Below are 23,484 nucleotides of genomic sequence, written 5' to 3' on the forward strand. Positions count from 1 at the left end.
CTGAGTGGAGACAAATTGTGCTTTAAGTTTAAGATGTTTGGTTTTCTGAATCTAAAATATACTTTGTTCTGAATGGAAAAAAAGAAATAATGTGGATGTCTGGAGTCTTTTATGGTTCACTATGACATTAGTTTCATGCTTGTTTTTCCACTCTTGGTCTCCAGTGCAGCAGCCACTTAGTCAATATTGACAGATTTTATTGCCAACTCAAAATAACACCCATTTATCTGCACTTAATCCTGGCAACATACAATACCGACATGAAACTGAGCAATTCAAGCATTGAATATTAGATTGTTTCCAAAGCTGCATGCTAAGTATTTGTTAAAATAAAAAAATCAGGCTGTAGAAAAAGAAGAAAATAAAATAATTTGAGTGTGAAGATGGGAGAATGTGGGTTGCAGCCTAACCTGAACTCGTTGAGCCCATCGACCATTCGGCTGTAAGCCAGAGCTCTCTGACTGGCATCTGCTGACCGCCGACTTATCTTCATGGCCTTGACAGCGACACACACACACACACACACACACACACATTTAATATTGGCCCTGAAGTTGTTGAACAGAGAAATTTGTGGGGAAATAAATGACATAAAGTGGGACAGAAGATAAGCTGAACAAATTCTAGAAAGCAAAAGTGCAAGTCAATTAAGCTGTGAATCTTATGAATAAAATTGTTAGCATGAAGGTTAAGAGGACTAAGCAGTTTGTTTTAAAATAGACATGTACCTGCTCAATGGCACTCTTTAATTTGTTCATGTGGCTTTCAAAGAGCGGGAAGTGGGAGAAGAAGAAATCCTGGAAGCGGCTGCTCTCTTCAGGGTTTGGCGACAGCGTGAAGATGACTCCGATGGCGATCTTCTTCTTCCTCATCACGCCGAGGCTTTGGCCGCCGCTTTCATCTGACATATTGAAGCTCTCCTCCACTGACCTAAACAAGAGCAGAGTTCACAGGAAGTCAACTTCAGACAACAAAACGAGACGGAAATAAAAATGCTAATCTAAAATCTGCTACTTTTCTGATTCTGACATGTTTGAGTGTTACAACTGGTGCTGGCAGACTGGGAGTGCTGGGAGATTAGCAGGCCGACAGCTGGGTTTACATTAACATCCTGTCACAGGACTGTGTGATTGTGAGCGATCATTAGCGCATAGCAGCGTCGTTTGTCATTTTCCCAGCTGTCTCCTGGCTCAGAGGAAATCCTCCAACGATAAACTTCACAAAAGCCAGACTGAGCAGAAAGACGGAACGATTCAGGAAACAGAACTTTATCTGGTGGCAAATTAAAAAACTGAATGCTAAAACTAACTTTCTAGGAGTAATAGTTTTTAACAAATGCCTCATTATTTGCAACAACTCTCCTGAAAACCTGAGAGAAGCTGAGAGAGTCTGAATAATGCATTCAGGTAGAAACAGCCTGAAAGCATTTCTATTCAGTCAGACTTTTAGTTTAACTTTAATGTTTATTAGGCATTTATTTCTTCATTTTAAAAGAGTTAACTTCTATATTTTTATTTAATTATGTTGTACGAGTTACTACTAAGAATTACAAATGTTTGGACATTTTGATGAATAAATGTTTCTGTCTTGATTTGGCTGATTTTGAGTTTTATATAATTTCTTTAGTTCATCATTCTCTATAACTGAATTTGTTTAGATCATGTTTGTATTTATACATTTTTTTTATTTAATTCAGTTTAGGTTTTGTATGTCCATCGGTCCGTTTACCACTGCAGCATAGCCCTGTGGCAATAAACAATACAGTTATTAATTGCATGATGAATTAAAAGCAGCTCAGTAATTTCTATTTGGATGATATATCGCTTTTCTATTTCTTCTCTACCAAAAACTGGATGACAAAACTCTTCATTCTGGTGTTTTGGTCTGAACCAACATTTTTTAAGGATAATTTTGTTTCATAATTAATTTTATTTGTTTATTTTGGATATTTAAAATGTTTTCCAGTTCCAGTGCTAAATATTTATCAGACTTTAAAGTTTACTGATCTTTAAGAACGTGTTCTTGCATTATTATATTACTTGAAAACAGTCTAAAAACAATATTATTGTTTACTATAATAAAGTTGGAGGTGATAAAATAGTTGCTTTGCCTTACTCAAACTGGAACAAATTAAAACATGTTTTATAAAAAGGTTTATGTTGCAAAACTAACATGACTGCTGTTCATTTTTGGATAAATCTAATCCATTTATTCAGTTTAAGATCTGCTGTGTGGATTAAGGTCCTTTTAGAGCCGATGCAGCTGCTTGTTGCGCCTCACCATCGAGGGAAAACGCCGTTCTCCAGGCTGGTGGTCTGACTGCGCAGCCATCTGCGCTGGTAGCTGGAGGCGCAGCTGCTGGTCAACGAGGAGCCGGGGGACGGGAAGGGAGTGATCAACAGGCTGCTGAGCGACGCTGCGGGGACACAAGGAGGGACGGAAAGAAAAGGAGATTAATGGAGATAAATCAAGACGGCAGGAATGCAGTAGGAGATCGACGGAGGAGAACAGAGAACAGATACAGAGGATGGTGGGAGACAAAAGCAAAAAGACGAGTGTGAGTCAGACAGCAGGCATGAAGGGTTAGTGATTCACAACGACACACGGCTCCTACACAGCTCTGGAGAAAGTGAAGTAAAATAAATGTTTCTGGTGACGCGCACACACACACACACACTAAAAAAGGAAAGAAACAACAACATGCAATCAATCACTCAAACACTTTCATTATCACCATCATTTATTATTAAAGTCTTTATTCATTTTTTTTTATTTTTACTCATTTTAATATTTAACAGAAATAATAAAAAAAATCTGCACAAGTCCAAAAATGGAAATGTGATGTGGCTGTGTCAAGCTTTATAATAGTGCAGTCAAATGATTAAAAACTTTAATCAGATTAATCCCTGTGCCTAACTTTGTAAGTCTGAAATATAAATATGCATCCAGCTGTGAAAGCTCCTTCTGCTGCACTACAATTAATTAAAATGCAAGAAATTGTCAGATCTTCTCACGGCAGAAAGCAGGTAATACGGCCTCAACAGCAACTAACTTACTCCAATTCACAGGCATATAAACGTTTTCAGGGGACAACTGAGAGATAACATACATTTTATTTTCTAGTTCTTGGTGCCCAACCCCTTTCCAACACCCTGCCCATGTAAGAAACACGCACTGCTTGCACATTCTCAAAAAATGTTTTGTTGTCTCAAAATTCTGTTTTTCCAGGCTTTTATATTCAGGAAGGTTTTAAGGAAGTAATTTTGTTTTAAACATTAAGTTAGAAATGTTTCTCTCCCTTCACTTCATGTGGAGCAGTCGCATTTTTTGTGGAACAATTTTGCCATCATTAGTCTTCCATAACACTGGTGTGAGCTAAAAGAGAGAGACAGAGGCGTTTATATCAACGCTGCAGTTTGAATAATTGCACATTAAAATGTTCAGATTTTAACAACCAAGCCTAATAATCACAGAGTGCCTGATACTGCTGATTAGTTATGTACAATATGAGCCACAAAAAACTAATGGAGAAGCGTCCTCATTTAATAGATAAGCCTGTTTGCATGCGCGTGTGTCGGAGTTGGACAGGAACCCTCCATCCCGGCGGCAGTGGGAGGCGGAGGCCAGCGACAAAACGAAGATGACAGAATGCGCCTCGATTTAGAAGATCATTTACTCGAAGCTGGTTTTGAGAGCGGCTATATTTAATCGGCAGCATGTGACTTCTGTTTGAGCACCAGGCCCAATACCAGCCATGCCAACTGGGTGTTATGTTTGTGGAGGGGGAGGCGGTGGTGAGGGGGCAGAGGTCAGTTTCCAACTCCCTTCTGGGGTCATTTTCCCTCCTTTTCCTCTTGGATTTAAATATTTTTCAATCATTTGTTTCTCACTTGGCGTATAAACAAGTGAAACTGCAACTGAAAAGCCACTTGATAATAAATAACAGCCTGTTCTCCAGTTCTAAGTCTTGTGACCCTGATGAGACGTTAGAGCGAGTCGACCGCATCGACACAGGAAGTGCTTGGGGAGAGAAACAAAAACAAAACACTTGCTGTGCGACACACACTCGAGGAAGTTCACACCAACACAAACAGACTAAAAATACATTTTAACTCTGTAATTGATTTGACGAGAAAATGTGATGTAAACATGTTGGTTCTCCCAGTCAGAATGAACTTTAAGCCCCATTCGGAGCCTGTTTGGTGAGGCTTTCAGATTGTAGGTCAATCCGGGCTTTTCCTGACAGTCTCATTAACCTACCTGACCTGGCGATGCCGCTGTCCCGCTCGTCATGTGGACCTCGACCCGGCATGTCCATCGGGTGACTGTGGCCTGGACGAAAGAAGCAGAGAAAGTGACGAGTTGGCTTAGATCATATGTGTCAAACTCAAGGCGCGTGGGCCAAATCTGGCCCGCCAAAGCTCCTTATGTGACCTTCTAGTTTCTAAACACTAATTGTGGTTAAATATTATGTTGGCAATCAAGTCAATGCAGTTTTAGTAAATAATATAATTTACTGCCAAATTATATTTAGTCTCTTCAGTTTTTTGAGAATTTTCATCGAAATTAACGCACAATGAACAAAACCCCGCACTTCTTTGCACCAATATATTAATGGGAAAATTTTTTTTTTTTTTTTTGAGAAATATTCTTGTACTAAACAGCTACCTGAGCAATGATGTCAGATCTCTACGGTGAGTAATAAAAATGAAATAAGTGCAAATATTGCAAATATTTCCAAATTAGTACCATAAACACGTTGATTTTTATTACAAAATAAAAATCAAAAATAAAATTCAAAGAATCAAAAAATTCTGGAGACACTGAAAAGATTCTCAACAACACCATTTCTATTTTAATTGTTTTTTTTATTTTTAGATTTTAGCAGTTTGTGGATGGGTTTTATCAAAATATTCTGGCACAACCAGCTCTTTAAGAACATTCGTGATCTTGATTTGGCCCAAAATGGACATGAGTTTGACTCCCTGGGCTTAGATGAAAAACCACTCAGATGTGATTAATAGATCGGAGAACTTAAAAAACACACGCCAAACTCAGGCTACAACAAAGGGACGGTTATAGCCGACCTTTGAACTGTTGCCGAACTCGGAGGTTCTGCAACTCAATGAGGAAGTGTCCCAAAGAGCAAATAAAGCAACAAACCACCACTGCTGTAATATGCTGATGATCAGCTTTCTCAACAGCAGCTTATGCCACTCAGAGACTCAGTGTTTTGAAATATTTTGAGGGGAACAAAACTAAGTGATTCCTCTCACAAGACTGAGGTGTGAAACCACAAACACAACGTGAATAAAAGAGCCGCAGATCATGCAGTGTGGGTAGAGATGTTGGTGGATGCGTAGCCTTCCCACTTTACAGCAAGAACAAAAGTTTTTTTTGAAGGGAGGAGGATTTAACCGCCGACACTGAAGGCAAATGAGTCATCTAAAAATGAAAGAAATAAGACAGGATCTAACTTTTAAAAAAAATCCCAAACCATCCATTCTATGCCAAGATCTTGAATTTTTCCTCAATATTGGGTGAATAGTCTAAATTGTTTAGAACATTAAATAATGCATTGATAAAGACATCATCACAGAGGTTTAAAATATTCAGGAATAGGAGAGCTAATGTGTGATGTAGATTTTCCCTTTGGACTGCGTCTTGAAAAACTGTCTTGTGTTTAACATGGATACCAGCAGGAATATCCCTGGAGTAAGCATGCTTCGGTAGTTTTCACAAGCTTGTTTAAAAGTTTATTAAGGAAAAACAGGAGAAAATGCAACTGCCCAGTTCAAATAAAGTCTAAAAAGCTTTGCAGAAACCGTAAAAGCAAGTGGGTGAATAATAGAATAGAAGAGGAGGAAAAGAAACTAAAGTGATGACTAATACTACAGTAACCAACACCATGAGCCCACCATGCATTAATAAGTCTGCAATGCACCTGGTCAGAAACTGCAGGCTGATGTTTTCACAAAGTCTCCGTAAAACTTCAGAAGATATCTGAATTCAACTAGAAATTGTAACATTTCTAGTTAAAGTTACCGATTTCACTAGAAATCAGGAACAGGGGTGTCCAAAGTGCGGCACGGGGTTCATTTAGAGCCCTTGCAACTATTTTGGGCGGCCCAATTCAGGAATAGCCCAAATTTGATTTGATCCGCATTTAAAAATCATGTTGGGGTTTTTCACTGATGCCAAGCTTTTCAGAAGAAATGAAATCTAAAAGTGGAAAATGTAAGGTGCAACACAAAGTATTCATCCAGGTTTAACTTATATTAACTTATATTAGCAATAAATTAAATAATTGTTTTTCTCTGTCATACTGATGGCTTGCTTTTTTTGCATTTTAAAACTTGTTTGAATAAATAAAAATAAAATAAATCAGGAGTGAGTAAAATTCTGCTCCTGTCGCAAGAAAGAAAAGAATCTAAAAAGGATGATCAACCTGTATTTTATTTTTATTTTTTTAAATCTGGCAAATCTGAAAAACCTTTTTTGTTTAAAATCTACAACGTGTTACAAATCGCTCCTCTACAGAAACCCGACTCATTTTATTATTTATTTAGCTGGTAAACAACCAATAATAAAATGGTGTTTGCAATTACATAAAAAAAAATTATAATTGTTCTTTCAAATGGACATTTTTGGCCCCCATGCTGAAAAGTTTGGACACCTTTGTTTCAGAAACAAGCAGAAAACCATCTGATAAATTTCAGCCTGAACGTTACAACCCAGGTTCTTTGCAGACGTGCTTTATTACGGCATGCTTTAACAACTTTTATCATCTCTACTTGCAGGACTAACCACACATGCATGCTACACCGACAGTCACGTCCTGAGCAACCGCCACTACGGCAAATACAGCTGCTACGCACACATGCAACTGGCACACGGCATTCGTGGCCAGTTTTTGAGCGCCAACCTGAAAAGAAAGAGGCGCTCTTGATGAGGCGCAGCGGGCCCTGTTCAGAGAAGGCCCGTCGAGGGCTGCAGAGCTGAGAAAATCCTGGGCAGCAAACAAACAAAACATGGAGGAGACATATAAAAAAGAAAGAGGAAGAACAGACAAACACATGAACCATGATTAGTGAGTGGATAAGGACGAAAGCCAGCGGTCTCCCGCTGATGAACCGTCTCGTTAGTCAAGATTTTTAGTCTGGAAATAAACAGATAACTGGACAAACAAGACAGCTGGTATCATTCACAGGAAACACAACTTTATAAGTCATAATTTATCATCAAAATCAATCAGTCAAGGTGTAAAACTGCACATTTAGTGTTTTCTGTGAGGATAAGAAAAAAGGAAGTATACAAAAGGATAGAAGCTGCCAACTTATTTAAGAAATACTTTGATACTAATAGGAGCATCTACAACCTGAACTGACTCAGTTTCTGCAGAAAGCTGATAGTTTCACAATCAGCGGCGAGTATAGAGATCAAAGATTCAGGAAGGCACTAAAAGCATTTATGGTGTTTGATGAGGAGATGACTCGCTCAAATATCATGTGATGCAGTTTCTACCTGTTCGTAAGGGGAGTTGAAACGCAATAAGGAAATGCAGTAGAGCTTTCTGGCAGGATTTCATGTAAACTGGAACACTGAGTTGTCTTAAAGTGAGAACACCAAATAAGTCAGGTGGTGAACTAACCAAAGGCATCGAGTGGGGCCGGGAAATTATCTGTGCAGTGAGAAATGTGAATGTAAATCCAGTAGAATAATATGTGGCCTGAATAACATGTCACTGTGGTTACCTATGCTCCCTAAAAGACTGTTGGGCCCCATGTGTTGGTCTGGCCTCAAGGTGTTGCTTTCTGGTCCAATGAACTCCAGGCTGTCCTGCAATCTGTAAAAATGATTCATGAATTTAAAAACTTCCATATGAAAACTAAAACTTTCCATGATAACTGACGGTTATTTGACACAACGAGGAAGACGTTTTTAGAAGACTGTTTTTAGTTTACTGAAGTGACTGCCATGGTAATGAAAGTGAGACAGGTGTGTGCTTACGTGTTGAGACTGCCGTACGCGCTGCCTCCAGTCCGGGCGGTGAAGACCTTACTCAGCATCAGCTGAGGTGGCGATCTGATATGGCAATAGCACAGGGCAAAGGTCATCAACATGTCAACTTAGAAATATTCACGTGTGTGCAGCAGTTATCCTTCTTATCTCTCTTTTACCTTGACTGCATTTATTCTCTCTTTAATTAGCCTTTTAATGTCTAAGCAAGGTGTCCAAAATGCGGCCAGTGGGCCGTTAGCGGCTGATTTTGTGCGACTCCCAGCCGTAATTCAAAAATGATAAAAATTTGGCCTGCAGATGCAGATGGAGATTTTTAATTTGTAATCAGGGTAAAAAATGATTACCAACATAATTTTCTCACAAAGAAAAATGTAAAGTACAAAAAGTATTTGTCTTTTTATAGCCAATGTTTAACATCCATCCATTCATCCATCCATCCATCCATTTTCTTTACACCCTTGTGCCTTAGTGGGGTCGGGACAATTTTTAACAAAAAGGTAAAAACAAATTTATCCAAAGACTTTTACCAAAAAAAAAAGTTTCTGCACACAAACCAGCTTTTATTCCTCATTAAAACTTGGCTAAATGTAGCAAGCATTTTGAAAGAAAGAAAGCCAATCTTATTTCTGAAAATAAATTTATTCAATCAAACCCTTTAATTTAATGCAGCAAATATGCACAATCTACAACATTATATTTGGGCCATTGTAGAAAAAATGTACATTTTGCTAAAATAAAAATAAAATAAAAAATTGAGTGACTTCAGAAGTTTTCAAGAAAAAAGGCAAATTCTAGTTTCAAAATTTTAAGATTTTTGAGGAAAAAAAGTTTAAATTTTGAAATTGGCAGAATTTTTTTATTTTTTTGCAAAAAAAAAAATCAAATACATATTTTCTAGAAAATTTCTGAGATTAATCAAAGTTTCTGAGTTTTGCCAAAAATGTACTTACTTTTTTTTTTATTATTCCTTTCAAGTTTTGGACCTACAGTAAATATCGGGATATTTTATTTGCTTGCGAATTCTCTACTTTTCAGTAGAGAATTTTGACCCACGTGGCAAAACGTTTGGCCACACCAGCTCTAAGGGACGGGCTAGTCTTAAAGAAATACAACAAACTGAATGTAAAAATATGTTCATATGTACCAAGTGAGACAAAATAAGAACTTTAATATCAACTTTTATATCGGATCAAAACTCAAATGTAGAAACTGCAGTTTTCTGACCTGATCTGATGGATTTTGAGTGTTGATCCTTTGTAGCTCATGGCTACAGAGCCAAACATCATCTCTCCCAACATTACTACATCAGATGAACACCTCGAACCCTGAAAAGGAAGGCCGTCGTTTAATACAGTTCTCCTGATAAAACTAAAAACCAGTTGTAAGTTATGAATATGGATTTAACTGCACTGCTTGTGTTAGAAGTTCTGCTAATTGTCAACATAAGATGCTTTAAACTGATTAAAATGCCAAGTATATACTTTTCTAAATGCCTATTTAATGAGAGATGAAGAGGCAGGACAAAAGGTGACAAAACACAAATTTCTGAAGGGTGCATTTAATTTTTATTCATGTCTCCAAGCGTTACCTGGAAGCGCTGGCCGTGCTCCTTGGATTCCCTGTCAGACGTGCATGAAGAGGAGCTGTCCAGGGAGCTGCTGCTGCCTCGTGTTGGACGCAGCTGGCAGCATTTCCCAAACACCTTCACCGGGGCGTCGGTGCTCTGACAGTTACAAACAACAAAAAATGTGCATTTTAAACATCCAGCCTTGCACTAGAGTAACCTTTTAAGACCTAAAGTTGCTTAAGAGGTTTAGAACTTCAGTGCAGAATAAAAGTACATCCTGTAACTTTTATATTTCAGTCACAAACATCTCATCTTTTATTGTAATTTTACAAAACCCTCTCTCAGGCAGCTGTTAAAGCACAATATTGAAAAAAAGAAATTATTTTGCATTAAAATGGCTGAACTTCTGAAGCTAAAAGTGACTTTTTTGTGGAAATAAAGTCAAACTGTTGGTCAAAACCACAGAAACCTAACCTACAGGCACTTGGGTAAACAGCTAACTAACAGCAATGTGAGCCCAATCAGCCCGAGTCATGTGCCTTCTTAACTTGGCAGCCTATTCAGGAGGAATGCATTCGGGAGGGAGAGGGCGTGTGTGTGTGTGTGTGTGTGTGTGTGTGTGTGTGTGTGTGTTCTAATAACCCAGCTGAAACCAGAGTTGTAGCCCATGTAAAAGAGAAAGAAAGAAGAAAGAAAGAGTGCATAGAGAAAATAAACAGATGGTTGGGGAAAGATAAGAGTTGCTTCATCTCCTGTAATCAAGTTGAGGCCAAAAATAATTGTGCAATAAATTTCACAGGATTCTGAAGCACACCTACATGATAGTGAGGCTGTACTGAGTCAGGGAGCTTGTGTTGGAGTATGCACATGGGTGTGTGTGTGTGTGTGTGCGTGCGTGCGTGCTTGTCTGCTGCAGTGCAGTGTGAGGTATATACAGAGTCCAGCAGCATGTGACTGGCAGTCATATGACTCTTTGAGAACTCGTGACTGAGCAGCGCTGCAATCACTCTCTTCCTCCTCACCCTCCACCATTCCAGCTCCACATCCTTCTTCAATTCCTGTTTGTTTATTTCCCTTTTCATGCACAATCGTTTAATGTACCTGGATAATCTTTTTTTTAAATACATCATTCTTTGTACTGCAGATTCCTTTATTACTTAAGGGAGTGGTTCTCCATTACCAATAACAGTGTTGCATATTTGAGCTGCTGGTTTGGCCAAATAAACTCTACAAAAAGAAGAAGAGGAGAAAAAGAAAACTCAAATAGCTTGCAAAGCTTTAGCTCTGCAGAATGCAAAACAGGTATTAACAGCTTCAAGCATTAATATGTTAGTATAATTCTTGCAGAATTTTTTTTTTTTTTGCTGAAATGAGCTACCTGAGTAAATACAAGGGAACAATTTGAGTAAAACAGATTTTGGTTACTTCGTAAGCTTCAGAAAAACAAGCATGAAAGGCTAGAGACATGATAAAGAATATAATCTAGCAAAATATGGTGCAACAATACAGAGTTGATAAGGAAGAGAATATGCAAACCACAGGGGAAGGTGATAAGGTGGTGGCATCTACGTAACAGAACATGTTTGACGTTTCAGAGAAGTGAACATCACAAGACATTCAGTAAAAACTGAAACGACTTTGTTCTCCCAAAGAAATGAGAGCCACCAGTGCTTTACCATTTTAACATGGATGAGAGGTGGAGCAACCGGAGAAAGAAAAATGTAACAGAATAATCTGAAAAACAAAACAGAGGAATCAAAATGCAAGACCAAGAAAAAAAAACAGATTAAGACCAATCAAAAACCAAACAGAGCCAGTGAATGACACGATGTCATGTGAGAACGAAAGAATGCTGCTTACACACACCCTGTCACCTGATTGTATTATTATTGGAGATAAGAGCACCAGAACAAACCAGTCAGTGTCAGATGGCAAAACACCACATGGTTACAAAAACACTGCGCATTTCATTTAAAAGTAAGAAGAGCCACTGCATGTTGCCATTTGCACAAAAAGTGGCCAAAGAGGCATTTTTCTTTGAAGATTTATACATTGACACACACAAAATTACATGTGTGTTGATAAATATTTCAACACTAGCAAACCAGCACACAAATGATAAGATCTGCCTAGGAGGACATGTCCTCAACAACTGATCACAAGACTTCAAAATGCTTTAGACAAGTCAGCAAACCAGCAGATAACTCTACTGGTTTCTGTCATCTGATACTGGACGTGCGCCGAGTAACTGGTTGGTGACCAGAAACAGATGATTCCCAGCTTGGATGTTCAAAAACTAAGAAAAAATATCAAAACTTTGCTTCTGATCCATGAATGCAGCATAACAAAACAATACCCTGACAACACTCTTCAGTACTGATGCCGCTACTGAGTGAGGAAGGCTTAATGCCACATCCTGACATTACTAATCTGTAATATAAATGCTAAAGTCTGTTTAAAAAGTAAAGTGTCAGTAATAAACTTTGCTTCAACAGGACTGGCCTCTCACATCACTTCTGCTTCACATAAGTGATGCTTGTTCATCACAGAGAAAATTAAAACATATTTTAATAGTTATAGGAAAATAATCAGTGGATCTTCATTTGATACTGATATAATAAATCAAAATTGAAAAGATGGCTACCACTCTGTTCTGGTGAAGGAAAAAGCTTGATTTAAAAAAAGCATCTTAACTAATTTGTTTTGCTCTCAGTCCAACCAGATGACTTAAAATCTAAAAAACATTTTCACAGTAAAGTGAAATTTCCTGACAAATTCTCTCTGCTCGTCTCTGTTCTGGGTCAGTTCTCTAGGTTTTGTAGAGTCAAAGCAAGCCAACCCAAGTCATGATTTTAGTTTAATTTAAAGTGTGAAAGAAGATCAGGTGGAGATTTTAATTGATTGCTGCTACAGAGAACAACGCTGGGCCTCGGAAGGATGCTGGACAGAAACAAAGTAAACATGTGACTCACGGTGATTGGGGTTTCCTCTGTGCCCTTTTTCTTGGCATTGGAGTCAAAGAGGACATTTCTGCCGCGCCTCTCACAGTCCTGGTACACGATGAGTCTGATCTGACTGGGCTCCAGCTGGGGAAGAGGCCAGCTAAATGGGGGATTGATGGATACAGGAAAGAGGGACCAAAAGGAAAAAGAACAACGGCAAAGGAAGATGAAGATTGGAAACAAGAGGATGGAAGATGGGGAGGGGGACAAAATGATAAAAAATTAGAAGTTATTAACCTGAAACCTAGAAAAATAAAACTATGTATAGTAAAAGGGAAGATGCATCACATTTTTAAAAACATTTTTCACATAAAGTTTTGGATTTAGAAGAATTGCGGGTAGGAATAATTCCTTTTCTAATATCTACCAAAATGATTGCCATTGCAAGATTTTCTAATATCAAGCAGCCCTGCTCTGAGTTCAAAGAAAAAAATGAACATAAAAGGAAGGAAAATGCAATTCCAGCTTCCTTCCTTTGAGACGGAAACAGTTTAATCCTCTGGACGACTGAGAATCATCCATTTAGATGTAAATATGGGTTACTGGTAAGCTGGTAATAAACACAGTTTAAGCTTCCAACGTTTGCATATGGGCATGGCAGATCCAGCCAAATCCACCTGCAGGAACAGGGGGCGGAGGGGTCAAAGGGCAGCAAAACCTGCTCCTACAAAACCACCACAGATCTATTCAAACACAAAGCTAAATCTATATTTCTGTACCAATTAAAACATGAGTCATTATCACTTGCCTACAAATCCATCAGATTATCTGAGTCATTATTAAGCCTGAAGGCAGTCATCTGCAGCCGAAACTGCAGAGTGACTTCCAGTCATGGGATTGGATTCACTGACCAGCTGAGTGAAAGAAAACCTTGTGATACATTCAGATCTGCCAATGCAAGCAGATATCTTGTGAATAAAGTCTATTTGAAAAGCTGCTGACATGATACCCCAACTTCCTCAGAATATATGCAAAAAATGGGAGATAAACATGAACTTTCACACCCTTTAGCTCGTCTTACCAATTATAAGTATATGTGTGGATATTTGACCCTTCAGCGAACTCTGAAAGACCCCTTTGACGTGAATGATTTACTATGAGCTATAAAAATGACAGCAGACGCAGAGCTGGACCTAAATATAGCTCATTAACTGGAAGCAGTGACTCTCTCTAAACACAAGTGCTGAAATCATTGATTGATTAGGAACGACAGTAGAGGAACAATTGTTTAACAAACCAACACACAACTTCACACCTAAAGCAGCTGCTCAGTTTTTGTTAGGGAGCTCTGAAAGGTCAAGGAAGACCTGTTGATGCAGGCCTGTGTGCATCATTCCCATACATCTCAGCTCTGTTTACCAAACAATGGCGTCCAAGTGGTGAACACCAGAAGAGGCAAACTCATGTAATCAAGAAGGCGCTCAATGGAGACAACAGTATTTACTTAACTGCTTCCACTGCTGCATCGATTATTTGTTGCCTCATCCATAAAAAATACTGAATAAAACCAAGCAAATGTATATTACTGACATTTGCTCAAATTCAAAACAAAAAAGCCTTTAAGCAATGATAAAGTATAGGAGCCTTTTTTCAGCCAGCTGACAGGTAATTTGTAGAAAAAGGAAGAAAAACGGCAACTTTGACAAGTGCTGAACAAAAATGACACTTTTTCAGGATTTATTAGGAATGCAACAGGCTGACATCTCAGACCTCCATCTGTTTATATTGCACCATATGCTGCATTTGACAAAGTCTCTCAAACGAACCCAAATAATTCTGTTGATGTTGAATATCAGTTTCTATGATCCAAAAACAAACAGTTGAGTTTGTCCAAGCTACAGGGATTTACCACACTCACCAAGAATCTTCAGCGCATCGCTCCAAAAACATCAAGACGCTGCCCATCGTCTCACCAGACACTCAGCTGGTTCTGCTGGTGTTTTCTGCTCATGTAGCCGTTTCACGTTAATGTTTGGCACCTTTGCCAAAACCAAAGCCATCTTCTTCAGTTTTCCCTTTTTGGCTTGAATCCGAGGGAAGGCCTGACCTCTCACCCAGTCTGAGTGCTTAGTGTGTGACGTAAACCCTGCCTCGCTTGCATAATGGGCTCAAATTGCTTTCTATGGGGGCTGGGTCAATATAGACCTCACAGACTCCAGTGTAAGAAGACTCGGGGTGTTGTCCAAGTCTACAATATGCATGTTTGCAGCTGATGAAGGTTTTAGTCATGAATTTGGCCTCTGTACAGGTAATATGGGGCGACACTTCCAGGAAACGGAACAAAAAGAATGAATGGTGCATTTTAAGTTGATCATTTTACTTTAGTTTTCAAATGCAAAAATTAATAATAAAAACACTTTAATATTGTGATTATTATTGTTATTTTACAAAAATGCACTGAAATAGCAAATCATAGACCAAAAAAGAAAAAATATGATTTTCTGTATTTGACCTGCTGATTGAAATTGCAAATTCCAATCTGAGATTGATTATTATCTTTCAACCACCAAACCAAAAACAACTTATTTGTAGAAGAAAAAATATGTAATTTTTCAAATCCAAAATGATATGATCATCTATATTCCTACGTCACAAAAGGGACTCATGACCAAACATTTTTCAAGATTAACATCAGCAGTTCAAACTTCCCAATGAAAATTAAACTTGTAAGCAAATTTAACATCTGATAAATGCAGAAACCTTTGAGCCGAAGCTGGAAAACGAGCAGAGGAAGAAGCATCCGTCAGTGACCATGTGACAGTCACAGCACTGATGGAGCAGAGAGGAGTCATTCATAAAAGCAGCACATGACTATGCGACTCCTACATTCTTGTTTGTCTCTGACCTGATTGTTTAAACCGGTTCTGACTCAAAGTTTCTCAAGGAGGCAGGTATAAAGAGGTAGACACTTCCTGGAGATACCGCCAAACTAAAAAAGACAAAACCCTCTTGGTGTGTTAAACATTAAATGTAATGTTAAAAACAAAGCAGCACTGCTGAAATCAAAAATCCTCGTAACCCACATCATAAGGTTTGCTCCATAAAAACAAACTATCAACACCGATCGATTGGATGTGTGAGGCTGCAAACGCTACAAAAAATAAATAAATGTTTGCATATCTAGTTCTGAAACCGTAACCAATGCAGCCCTGTGGGACCAACGCACGCCAGGTCCAACGTTACCCACTCCTACCTGAGCATCATCGCGGGTCCGCCAGTCTTTCCCCAGCCCTCTCTCCCACTTATTTCTCTCCTCTCCGCTTCTCCTCTGCCAGCCAAAGTGGGGGTCTAAGAATAGCGGTGGACTAAATTCACACAACAACATGAGACTATCAGGTGATCCCAGCAACACTGTGTGTGCTGGACAGTACAGAGCCAGCAACAGCAGCCAGCCTGGACTGCTGACAGCCAGAAAGCGCTGCTATAAGACAGTGACAGAGGGGATTTGTTTGTGTATTGTTTTCTAATCCGACTCTTTTTGTTCTTCACTCGCTTGCGTTTCCTCTTCCCTTTCGTTCCATCTTCATCCAATAAATGTAAATGAGCAATTACTGGATTTTAAAACAACGCTAAGACAGGGCAACATCAGGACTCTTAACCTGACAAGACATGTTCCACATGTTAGTTTTAATAATTTGCTTAAACGGTAACTAAAAAGCTGTGGATTCCCAGTTTATACCTTTGACACATTGTCAATGTATAATTGATGATAAATAATTTTCAACTAACCATCTTCAGTTTTGCATAAAAATAAGTTTATTTCAATTAAATCCTTTTTTTTTTCAAATTGCATATCTGAGGAAGTATGCTGCATACCAAATCTACAGCTTATTTAATGTAATTTAATCTGCAGACAGGAATCAGGTTCTTCTCTTCACCTGAAGCACAAGTTAACATAAAACGGCATAAATGCACCTTAGCAACATGCATTGCAATGCTTTTATGCATTTCAGTATGCATTAGTAAAAAGAAAGAAAAGTGGAGAGTAATTTTAGGTGCATCAACAGGATCAATAAGAGTGGCAGTACTGTTACAATCCAAACAATACCCTCCCTTTGTTATAACAAAGCAGTCTAGTTTCCTAGACTGTTTTGAGTCTGACATCAGCCTATACTGACCTCAAAGAGCCCCAGCTCTCCCTCTCGATTGCCACTGGAACATCTGTGTGTCTCACACACACACACTGAGACAGTTACATAAACATCCCTACAGCCTAGGTTGTGTGACGTTCTTCCGGTTGTGTGCTGCAGAGGACACTGTTGGGTCCAGCAGCGTTGCCTTAATTAGTAAAATTTCTAAAGACTCAAAACAAGACTGGGCAGAAATATTTGGATTACTGCAAGATTTAAAACACAAACCATCCAACATTCTGGAGTCATTCAAATTTGACGCATATTTAATGCAAAACTGTATCAGGTTTCCTAGAAAATCCATCGACCATCTCGCTCCAACTTCACACCGATGTTGCAATTAGTTACCAACTGGGCCTCTTTGCTTTGGAAACCTGCCAGATGCATCATGGGTTTAACCTACATGTAGCAGCACAAGCAACTCCCAGAGCAGAATGCAGCGTATGGTACTTTAAAATGCTTGCATGCACGGTACTATTTAGATCTTTATGCAAAGGTGTAAATACTTACATATCCAGTTTCTCAAGTGTTAATGTTTTTACATCTCTCAAGAAAGTCTTGAAGGGGTTTGAATTTTAGATATTTCATCACCAAAACAGTTGCTAGAGCAACTGAAAAAACAAACATTTAGTTTGAAAATGAGGCTTCAAACACACCAAAACTGCCACAGGGACTTTCTTATACACCTTGAAAATAGACGGGGATGAGCAACAGCATGTTGAGTAATAAATGACCTACAGCCATACGATGCTAAGCAGCTGATGATTAAAAAGTTACTGCAGTCGGTTACTTTATGCTCTGCATTTATTTGATGATGTATATGAAAGTTGACATCATCTGCAACCTGGGTGATTTTGATTTTAGTATTACCCGGTAAACAAAACTGCAAAACAAACATTAATACACTCCAAGTACTCCTTACTTAATGACGGAATAAACATTTAGCTGAATCAGCACCGATAATGAGTTTCTGACTGTTTCTCCCACAGAATCACATGAAAGACACAAACACAAGAGGTGGAAGGCGAGTCAAAATGCAATTCCCAATAAATGTAGTGTTAAACATTGGAAAATTAAGATTTTAGTAACAAAAGTATCTTAATAGGAAGTATAATGCTTAGAATTTGCAGTGAGGTGGGAAAAAACTGCTTCTAAAACTCATCAGGCAAATGAAAGTAGGTTAATTAGGTAATGAGTATTTCATTTGACTTCTGGCACTGGTGGTTTTGTCCTCTGAGACAAATCACTGTGTGACAGAAAACAACAGAAAAACTAAATGCTAAAAATTCTTAAATTATGACAGAGACAGAACACAATGTGTACCATCCATTCTGCACAAAGTTTATTGTCCTCTTCTTCCTTTACCATAAAATATCAGCAGCATTTCTACAAAATAAAAAAGGGGAAACTGTGGAGTCGAAGTTAAAATTCTTATTTTGGGAATTGAGAAAGTGGGCAAGTTTGTTACCTTCAAAACTTCTCGCATAGCAACGGCTGCGCTTACTGTTCTTTCTAAAAATAATTTTATTTAGACCCGTTTCTATTATAACTGTGTGTAGCCATGAGTGATTTGTGGCGTTTGATTTTCGTAAAAGTATATCTTTATCGTGTCCCCTGCAGTTCTTAGAAGCATGAGTATGGCCACTTGAAATAGTGTTGATAGGAACTCGATGACCGCCGCCGTCTTTCTAGAGCCTTGGCAGGCCTGCAACGTGAAGCCAGACCGTGCATATGAAGGCATCGTCCCAATAGGCTGTAAATTTACACATTAACAATAAATCCTGAGAAAGACACTGAAGGCATACCAGTGTGCATGTGAGCTATAACTTGAAAACTTGAGTCAACCTACCTGCAGCAGGACAAGTGAAACCAGATCTACATCTCAGCTATGGAACTGGATCATTAAGCCCAATTAGTAAGAAAAGCATGAGCCTGAATCATGCATTTTCCTGCAAAAAGCCAAACAGCTTACATCAGCTTCCGAGAAGCTAAAGAACTCTTACAAGCTGCTCTCTTGGTTATAACGTCTGGTTATTGGTTCATAGGGTGTCAGAAAGCTACTACACCACAATGGTTGAACAACTGGCGAGTTGTTATAGAAACCTATTAATGACTTGGTTTGAAAAGGAAATGAACTTCTTATAATCTTACACCAAGAGTGAGAAATTACCTGGTTAGCAAAGTGGGGAACATTAAAGACATTTTGCGCAATTTCATCTCATTTTTAAAGACTGTGGAAGTAGACAAGTATTGCTTTTATTCCTTCCTTATTCCCAACATTTTGTCTGTTTACCTGCAGTCGTCCATCTCTACAGGTATTCCAGGTGCTTCAAGTCAAGTTTTCGACAGTTCAAGTCAACTTTATATAGTTGAGTCTTAAAGAAAGATGAGCACAAGTACGTAGCAAAGACCTTGGAGTATTGGGACGTCAAGCATTTCACATGACAAGAAAAAGAGACAATCACATCTTTTGAACAAGTCACATGAAAACGCAGATGGTAGTTTTCCCTGTTGCTAAAAAATGTAGATGAGTTGAAGTGCAGATGCACAGCAGATTGCAGCAAATCATTTTCTTGCCTCCAGCAGAGTTTTGATATTATTAAAATGCATATTCTTAAACAGGTCCAGATGACTCATCCCATCCTACTGAGCTTTGTGCCAGTGACTGAACATGCAGCCATGTGATCATTCCACAACCATGACAGCCAGAGACTGATGAAAGCCTCACATGACACACACAGTTATGAAACTATGCAGTGGAGGAAGGATACCATGACAATCAGCAACCTGAGACGGAACTTCTCCTGAACCATCGAAAACCAGAAAGACTTCTATAAATAAATAAGTCAGACCCAGCTGAAGGTTTGTCATCCTGTTCTAAATATGAAATCAACATAAATAGAAATATTCTGCATTAATTGTGACTGAACAATACTTTTTAAGGAAAACCCCACAAAATCAAACAGCTACTGACAAGAATTTAAAACAGTCGTCACACTTCTGGGAACTTTGTAGCTGACGGCCATCTTGGCAGATACCAAGCAACTTATGACAGTTGCTATGACAACAATAAACAAGCCACAGGCTTAGAAATATCTCTCACCTTATTCCTAACTTATAAACCATATTAGCACATGACAACCATTACTTGATTACAATTTGAGTACTCTACCCACCTCTGTATACCAACATAAATATCAGTGATATTTACCCTAAAATTAACTAGCAAAATTCCAGGTGCTTCAAGCCTCTGATCTCGAGTTCGCACTCAAGATCAGAGGCAGCTTGTCCACATCATCTGACATGTTTCCATCCGAACAGCAGCCAGTTTGTTTATACTCCTCTTGATTGGTCAAGAGTGTCTATATAGTTTATTTTTGTTGATCTGGAAGTCATGGTTCATCTACACTTTGGGATTCGCTTGCCTACCAAGATGGCGCTGGCCACTTCTGACTCAGATTTGTGGGAACCAAGTTATTAATATACTGCACCTTATGGAACTAAACATAAGGTGCAGTATATTAATAACATCTAATTTATAAGCAGCTGTAATTCACTAATCAAGTCGAAGAGGAAGGTGATGCTGGGCAGAGGAGAGAGCGGAGGCTGGTGAGAGCTGTGACTGGCGAAAGGATAAGCCAAAGGCTCTTGGTGTAATGTACAGTATGCGTCTCTGGTCATGTGCTGCGGCCAGGGAAAGAGGAGAGGCTTTTTAGGCTTTCCTGCGGGGTCATCCAACCTGCTGCCCGCCGCGGTATTCTGGAAGCCACAGCGATGCGGTGTGACAGTGCTTCTGGTGGGTGAGAAGACATGCAGAATGCAATGGGTTTGCAAACCCAGTTGGATTAAGATATTAAGTCAGAGAGGATTTTTAAGTTAGAACTGAAATATCTATTTAAAATCCATCTCCTCATCTCTGTAGTCCATTTCTGTGCTCAGACACATTTATCCAACCTTATTTTTACATTAATAGTCACGTCTTAGGCCAGAAACGCTATAAAACTCTAAATATACCATCAATTGCTTCTTTTTATCTCTACGCCAACAAATCTAATTTAAGAATAAACCCTAGTAGACCTGCCGCAATAAAATCGCATAATAAATTAAAGCAAGCACAATAATTTCTCTACCAAAAACCGGATTATAAAAGTCTTCAGTCCAGTGCTTTGGTCCCTACTAGCCATTTTTTAAGGATAATTTCCTTAGAGGCTTCATAATTCATTTTATTTGTCGTTTCTATTGTTTTATTTATTTTGGACATTAAATATCTTCCAGTTCCAGTATTAAATGTTCATTCAAATTTAAAGTTTATTGATCTTTGAGAATATTCTTGCATTATTATGCCATTTCCATTATATTACTCAAAACAACAATATTTATTGCAATAACTTCAGGGACAATTTTTTGCCCAGAAAAATTTGTCATCGCGACTTAAAGGAACAACTCTATTCAATTATTCTTACACCGTCAATTGCTTTTTTTTTTTTATTTGTACTCCAATTGATCTAATTTATGACTTTAAGAAGCACCTCTATTTTGGTCCGACTATCAAAGTGTCCTCTCCAAACATCTCGTCTCACAGATTTCCCCCCTCCTGAGCCGCTTCATGCTTGATGAATGGACAGCCTATGCCAGAGGTATGGAGAGCACAGCTGACCACGGAGTTAACAGAAACGCCTGCTGACTGTCTGTTTGTTCTAGGACTGATGCCAGGCACCCAGCCCCACTTAGCCCCCACACACACGCGCACACACCATTTATATTGATGCTGCAGACCATGGCACCTTTGCGGCCACGGAACGTGCTCAGGCACAGACTCGGGCCAAAGTGCAAGCAGCACCACACGGAGGTGAGCTTTGAGGTCTGCTGGTGGTTTTGTCCAGCGGCAGACACACGGTGGGAGCAGTTTCTTTCACTCACCAGGTATTTACAACTAAAAAGAGCACTTCCCCTGACTGGCATGCCTGACCCTGAACAGGAATGTGCACAAGAACACACCATGCTGTGCCACCATGCACACCATGGAGCCAGAAATCAACCCGGGAGTATTGGGTATCATGCTAACCAGGTCTGTGACGCATCGCTCAGTGCACTTCTCCATCACCTTAATAAAGTTCTCACACTGATATTCCTTAGAAACCAGAGTTGGCTAGCAATTACACTTACTTGAATAACTTTTCTGATAAAATGTACTTTTAGGAGTGTTTTTCACTTTTACTTGAGTAAAATGTCTGGATTTTCTGCCCATTGAATGAAACACAAACATGTTTTAACCAAAGATTCACCAGACACTGCAGTTTTTTTTTTTTTTAAAAAAAGGTTTTGTTGGCTCTTGTGGCCTTTATTTGAAAGTAGTTTGACAGGAAAGAGGGTTATGAGAAATGGGGAAGACATGTGGCAAATGTTACCAGGCTGGGAATTGAACCTGTGACCGCTGGCATGAGGACTGAGGCCTCAATACATGGGTTGTGCTTTGCCCCTGCGCCACCACAGCACCCAGACCCTGCAGTTTTTATTAAAGTTTTATAAGTTTATATTGAAAGAAACTGATTTTTTTTTTTTTGCCTTTAGTTATTTTTTTGTAACTTATTTGAATTATTGTCATTTTAGTCCTTAAAATACCAAAATTTGCAATTTAAAATTTTATAATTTGGTCCATTTGATGATGTAATTTTTAAATATTAAACAATTGATCATTTAATCAGTTACTCCGTACTTGAGTAGACTTTTCACCTAATACTTTTTTACGCAAGTAGCCATTTCTTGAATGGCTACTTTTTACTTTTGCTTAATTAAGAGACATATTTTTCTTCAAGTAAAATTTGTTCGTACTCTAACATAGTATTCACCTTTTATTTTTACTCAAAATAATTTCCCAACAATAAAGGATTTTTCTATTCAATGTAATGATTTTATGAACAAAAACCTACATTATTTTTTTAAAGAGTCAAGGAATGGACATGAAAACTGTTGCCGATGTGACATTTGTGATTAAATATGATGTTTCATGGCATTGTGAAAGTAAAACCAAATGTGACTTTTGGGGGAAAAATATGCCTCAAAGCTCTCATGGCTCCATTTCTGCCATTCTTATAGTTGAATTATCACCATTAGATATTGTATGAATGCAAAGTAATTTTGGTAGGACGACAAATCAAGGGAAAGTTCATAATTTTGTTTACTACATTTCTAAGTATTGGCTTTATAACGGTTTGTTCCTAAATTTCCTAACACTTGGATGTGATACTTCATGTCAGACAAATGCAAGTTATTTCATAATTTTTCAGGTGTGGCCAAAATCAGCTTTAAAAAATATGTTTTGATTTAACAAGAGGGCAATTACTTTCACACACGCAAGTTGGCTAACATTAGTATTTGAAATATTTGTGAGACAAAAAACAAACACTAGAAATCTAAGATAAAAAGTAGCTTATTGACAGAACAGAGTTTAAAACCAGGTGTTTTGCAGACATATGGCTGCAAACTCAGAAATTAAATATAAAAATCCCCTGAGAGATTATTAGAAAATATTTTTGCAATCACTCATTAACGATATAAACACTGGGGAGACAAATGCATGATCTGGAACTGATCTAAAGAGGCCAACTGAAGCAATCACATGCTCTCCACCGCTACCACAGCACACAGTGTCCTCCGCTAACTGACTGCACTATCAGGGAGAACAAAACCAAGAGAAACCACTGGTACTTTGATCCATAAGAACTAAAATCAAGCAGCTGTCGAGGCGTACATTGATGATTTC

At 38.5% G+C, this 23,484-nt stretch overlaps 1 protein-coding gene across 3 annotated transcripts in view; it reads right to left on the reverse strand.

Moving 5' to 3' along the window:
- The window catches only part of fnip1 (folliculin interacting protein 1), a 36,245-nt gene that overhangs the window by 12,046 nt on the left and 715 nt on the right, over window positions 1-23,484 (reverse strand). The window contains exons 1-11 of one of the 3 annotated variants that reach the window (XM_016660947.1): window positions 15,785-15,867; window positions 12,562-12,691; window positions 9,611-9,745; window positions 9,247-9,347; window positions 8,011-8,085; window positions 7,755-7,846; window positions 6,926-7,009; window positions 4,261-4,332; window positions 2,281-2,416; window positions 729-930; window positions 411-496 (exon numbers count right to left, since the gene is read on the reverse strand). In XM_016660947.1, coding sequence (XP_016516433.1) covers window positions 411-496; window positions 729-930; window positions 2,281-2,416; window positions 4,261-4,332; window positions 6,926-7,009; window positions 7,755-7,846; window positions 8,011-8,085; window positions 9,247-9,347; window positions 9,611-9,745; window positions 12,562-12,691; window positions 15,785-15,795 — 1,124 coding nt within the window. In that variant the 5' untranslated portion in view covers window positions 15,796-15,867. Of the gene's footprint in view, window positions 1-410; window positions 497-728; window positions 931-2,280; window positions 2,417-4,260; window positions 4,333-6,925; window positions 7,010-7,754; window positions 7,847-8,010; window positions 8,086-9,246; window positions 9,348-9,610; window positions 9,746-12,561; window positions 12,692-15,784; window positions 15,868-23,484 lie in introns of those variants that run through there. The other 2 variants (XM_007572571.2, XM_007572573.2) reach the window with 2 other exon arrangements.

Source organism: Poecilia formosa, unplaced genomic scaffold (assembly GCF_000485575.1).
Source record: "Poecilia formosa unplaced genomic scaffold, Poecilia_formosa-5.1.2 Scaffold304, whole genome shotgun sequence".
In the NCBI taxonomy this organism is placed as follows: Eukaryota; Metazoa; Chordata; class Actinopteri; order Cyprinodontiformes; family Poeciliidae; genus Poecilia; species Poecilia formosa.